Source organism: Dermacentor variabilis, chromosome 4 (genome assembly GCF_050947875.1).
Source record: "Dermacentor variabilis isolate Ectoservices chromosome 4, ASM5094787v1, whole genome shotgun sequence".
In the NCBI taxonomy this organism is placed as follows: Eukaryota; Metazoa; Arthropoda; class Arachnida; order Ixodida; family Ixodidae; genus Dermacentor; species Dermacentor variabilis.
In genome coordinates this window covers 137,988,220-137,993,362 of record NC_134571.1, presented here as the reverse complement: position 1 = coordinate 137,993,362, position 5,143 = coordinate 137,988,220, and the positions used below count along the sequence as shown (strand labels likewise).

General features: G+C 44.4%; 1 protein-coding gene across 1 annotated transcript; it reads right to left on the bottom strand.

Annotated features, from left to right (window-relative positions):
* Window positions 1–2,424: 2,424 nt before the first annotated feature.
* LOC142579833 (uncharacterized) lies at window positions 2,425–4,238 on the bottom strand. Its single transcript, XM_075690435.1, has one exon. It carries the CDS (start codon window positions 4,048–4,050, stop codon window positions 2,749–2,751), a length of 1,302 nt encoding a protein of 433 aa, XP_075546550.1. The 5' UTR covers window positions 4,051–4,238; the 3' UTR covers window positions 2,425–2,748.
* Window positions 4,239–5,143: the final 905 nt, after the last annotated feature.

Genomic DNA, 5,143 nt, shown 5'->3' with positions numbered 1-5,143 from the left:
TAGGCGATTCCACTCGGCAGATGTACGCGGAAGGAATGAATGAGACATGACATTGGTTTGGGATAATGAAATTCCAACTTTGTTATTGTGATCTAACCTTGATGAAATGTATTGAGGAGGGGAGATAAGTTCGTCGCGAAGTGAAGGATGATGAAATATCTTATGAAAAAGTGAAAGTCTAAGGCCTTTACGGCGAGAGGCTAAAGATGGCAAATCAAGGTTTAATTTCATTACAGAAGTGCTGGCAGTTCGGTTATAATTAGACAAAACGAAACGAGCAGAGTTATTTTGTACCATTTCTAAAGAGTGAATTAGGTTTTTCTGAAAGGGATCCCAAACTACTGCGGCGTACTCAAGTTTTGAGCGAACTAGTGACTTGTATAACATTAATTTTAGGGAAGATGGTGCCTTAGTGAAATTGCGTTTTAGGTATCCCAGCATGCGGTTAGCCTTTTTAATTACGTAAGAAGCGTGCATGGACCACGAGAGGTTTCTAGTAATATGGACACCAAGATATTTGTAGGAGGAAACAGAGTCTAAGGGGAGATTATTAATGCAGTAAGAAGGAAGCTGGTTAGAAGTTCTGGACACGCGCATAAATTTACATTTTTTAATATTTAATTCCATTGACCATGATTGGCACCAAGTAGAAATAGCGTTAAGGTCGGATTGAAGAGAAGATATATCAGTGTCACATATTATTTCCCTGAAAATTACACAATCATCGGCGAATAAGTGAATGTTAGAGGAAACACAAGAGGGTAGATCATTTATGTAAATTAAAAAAAGGAGGGGACCAAGTACCGACCCTTGAGGTACGCCGGACTGTACTCTGCTCGTTTGAGAGTTTGAGTCATTAGCAAAGACAAACTGCGAACGGTTAGAAAGAAAGCACTCAAGCCATGCAAGCAGTCTGGGATCAATGTTAATTCGATGCAACTTAAACATTAGAAGGTTATGGCACACTTTGTCAAACGCTTTCGAAAAGTCTAAGAATATACAGTCGGCAGTTGAAGAGCGGTCAAGAATGACGTTTAGCTTGTGCGTAAATAAAACTAGTTGTGTTTCACATGAATACGTCTTGCGGAAGCCATGTTGCGATGGTGAAAAAAATGAGTTAGTTTCAAGAAAGCTAGCAAGATTAGAGGCAAGTATATGTTCTAACATCTTACATGGAATGGAAGTGAGCGAGATAGGGCGGTAGTTATATGGAGAATGCTTGTCACCCGACTTATGGAGTGGGATCACCTTCCCAATCTTCCATTCATCAGGCAAAGAACCCTTATCTAGCGACTGTTGGAAGATCATTCCTAGGAAAATTGAAGAGTAACAGCTAGTGCTTTTCAAAAATTTCGCGTTTATTAAATCATGTCCTGGAGCCGAAGATAGTTTTAAAGATGAGATAATTGGTACGATGCCTGCTGGTTCAATGATTATGGGAAACATTGCTTGGTAATCGTAGTCGTGCGTGGATGGAAGAGTAATGTGTGTAGTTGATGAAAAGTTGTGCATGAAAACATCATTAAGCGCGGACGCACATTGATTAGTTGGAATAACATTTCCGGAGCTGTCGATTAAGGTTATCATGTCGTCCGTCTTGGGGTTAATGACGCGCCAGAATTTCTTGGTGTCGGTTTTAAGCATTAAAGGCAAGGTATTGTCAAGAAAGTGATCTTTGGCTTGCTTAAGTGCGGCTACATACTCATCTGCCGCCAGTTTGTATTTGGTCCAGCGGTTTACGCTAGGTGAACGTTTGGCTAATTTGTGCAGGCGTTTCTTTTTATTAGACAGGCGCTTGAGACGGATGTTGTACCATGGGGCGTTTAGATTACATGCAATGGTGCGCAGTGGGATGTATTTGTTTGTTAGTTGAGCAATTTTTGTAGCAAACATATTCCAGTTGGTATGAACGGTACGGCTGTCGAAGTTGTTTATAAATACGTCTAGAAAAGCAGATAATTCGGCGTTGATGGCTTCAAAATTTCCTTTCGCGTAGTCTCGAAAAGATTTAAATTTTTTACCGGTTTTTGGCCGCAAAATATTTATGTCGAACGAAAGTGCTGAATGGTCGCTCAAGCCGGGTAAATAGGTGATGTCGGAAACTAGGTCAGGACGCGATGTTAATACAAGGTCAAGTGTGTTCTCAACGGATTCGGTAGTGCGTGTGGGTTGAGTAACAAGTTGTGAAAGTGAAAAGACAGAGCACATGTCTAAGAACTCATTGGCTAATGAAGAAAAAGGGTGTAAAGTTGGAGGTTCAGTATTCCATATGATGTTCGGTAAGTTAAAATCGCCAAGCAAAAATAAAGGTAATGTAGGATGACGAGATGTAACAATATTAATGACATCATGCATCTCATTTACGAAATTAGATGAATAAGTTGGGGGGCGGTAACAAACGCCAACGATTATCTTCTGGTGATTTATTTCAATGATGGCCCAAACCGTTTCGAGGTCAGTATTGACATGAATACACTGAGATGGGAAATCTTTAGAAATGGCTAAGAGCACGCCGCCTCCCTGACGCTTTGTACGGTCACAACGATACAGTGAAAAATTGTGTGCGGTTTGAAGAATTTCGTTATCGTGAATCTGTGAATGTAGCCACGTTTCGGTAAGCACAAAAATGTCGGCGTTGCAAGTATCCAATGCAGATGCTAAGGAAGTGCGCTTATTCATGACGCTTCGAATATTTGTAAAGAACACAGATACTATGCATGATTCTCGTCCACATCCCCTCACGTTTTCCTAACTGGGCACGTGCTGGGAATTTGGATGCCCGCCGTTATCTCGTGGTTCATATGGCGCATGCTCGTTGACGGTGTCTGTTGCCGGGTCATAGACGAACTGTTTTTTATTCATTATTAGTTTGGTGTACCTTAACTGGAAAGGGCATGGTTGGGGCTGGCTTTTAGCGTACTCAATTAGTTTTTTACGGACGTGACGGGTGGCGGGCGAAAAATCTTCGGAGGTAGAAATACCCTTTTCTTTCAGCTGTGTGCGCATAGAAAGTACTTTGTCTTTTATTTTCGTGTTGGTGAATTTAACTACAATTGGGCGACACTTATTAGGCGTGTAGTGACTAATGCGATGAGCACGTTCGATTGCCGTGTCAGGCAGGCTGTCGATTACACCGGTTAGTGCTTCTCTTATGCGTGATTCGGACTGTTCCCACGATTCCCGAGAGTCACGGATGCCATGAAATATGAGGTTGTTGCGTCGCGATCTGTCCTCAAGTTCGTCAACGCGCATTAGTAAAGAGTTTAGCCGAGTTGTTTGGGCTTGAGCGGACGCCTGAATGCCAGTCATTTCATCGTGGAGATGGTCTAAAACATTTGTTTTTTCTTCAAGGTTGTCTAATCTTTTCTGGATACATTCCATTTTTGTCTCGATGTTCTTTTGACCAACCTTAATAGCCTTGACGTCGTTAACCAACTCGGCCTGACCCTTAGCAGATTGTACAGAACGAGCCTGAAGGTCTTTTAACAGCCGGAAAAGAACTTCCGTCTGCTCAGAAGGATTTGATAGCAAATTCTGCAGATCGAGTAATGCCTCAGTACGCGTAGTAGGACCGGGATTAGTTTCCACGTCACCTGAGCACAATAACAGCAACGCCATAGAGAAACAATCTGCGACAATTTCACAGAGCACTTGTTGGCACGGAAGCAATAGCAAAAATGGGTCGTCACTTTTCTTAGCATAAAGCGAAACGTTTTTACAGACCTGCGAAGTGGAAAGGTGCGCTGTATGAGCCATGGTGCTCCAAATGCTGCTTCCGTGCCAACTAAACGGACTGACGCTCGGACAGCCGCTTAAGTTGCCACTGCGATGTGACGACACGGTTGACGATGATGGTGCGCAGAAGGCTGGGCGCAGTAGTTGTAGTGGGTCGATGCGGAGATAGTTGCCGGTCTGCTGGTAGATTGTAGCCTTGCTTGATAGTAGTAGAGGTTGCGAAGGGTCATACTCCGAATACGCTGTGCACGGACACAGCAGCAGCAGGAACGCGAAGATCGCCTGCGAAGTGGAAAGGTGCGCTGTATGAGCCATGGTGCTCCAAATGCTGCTTCCGTGCCAACTAAACGGACTGACGCTCGGACAGCCGCTTAAGTTGCCACTGCGATGTGACGACACGGTTGACCATGATGGTGCGCAGAAGGCTGGGCGCAGTAGTTGTAGTGGGTCGATGCGGAGATAGTTGCCGGTCTGATGGTAGATTGTAGCCTTGCTTGATAGTAGTAGAGGTTGCGAAGGGTCATACTCCGAATACGCTGTGCACGGACACAGCAGCAGCAGGAACGCGAAGATCGCCTGCGAAGTGGAAAGGTGCGCTGTATGAGCCATGGTGCTCCAAATGCTGCTTCCGTGCCAACTCCATACTTATGACAATACTTATGACAATACAATACTTACAACTTATGACAATACATCCACCATGAAATCATTATTGTCAACTTCATCGAACTGGGAGAGAGAGAGACAGAGAGAAACAACGTTATTGACCCATAATGAAATGGAGCGCGTTAAGCGCCTGATGGGGTGGCTCCGTCTTCACGGGTTCCCTATGCTTCCAGGGCCGGATGGCCTTCCACTACGGATCATAAGATTTGTCTACTGATTTCTTCAGGATCGTGCCTTCGCGATTAGAGTAGATGGAAGGCAAGAAGGGTGCTTCACGTCGAACAGAAGAGTCCCACAAGGTTTCGTTTCGTTCCTCTTCAACGTTGCTCTAATACCTTCAGCCTGGTAGCTACACCGGACGTGAAGTTTTATTCTGTGAGGATGAGGTCGCTTTGTAGTCCGTGCATGAAGATCTCTCTAGACAAACTCAATAGCTTCTGGAGTTCAATGGAACTTCTGGAACTCAATGTTCTGGAGAACAACGTTCGGCAAGCAAGGTTGAACATTTCCGGCCAAGAATAAAGCTATGTTGTGGTGGCCAACAAGGGAGGACGCAAAAAGGATCATGCAGCACCCTTTTAAATTTAAATTCGGCGCAGTGGCAATCCCTGAGCCTTCGAGGTCCGCATACTGGGTCTTGGTATTCACCGCTCCGGCAGTGGTGCACACTGGTTCCGCCTAATTAGAAAGAGTTTACAGCAACAGTTCACGTTATTCGTCGCAAGCTGAAGCTCGCACTGAC

Coding starts and splice junctions, on each gene's coding strand:
- LOC142579833 (XM_075690435.1), bottom strand. CDS start 4,050: ATGGCTCATACAGCGCACCTTTCCACTTCGCAGGCGATCTTCGCGTTC.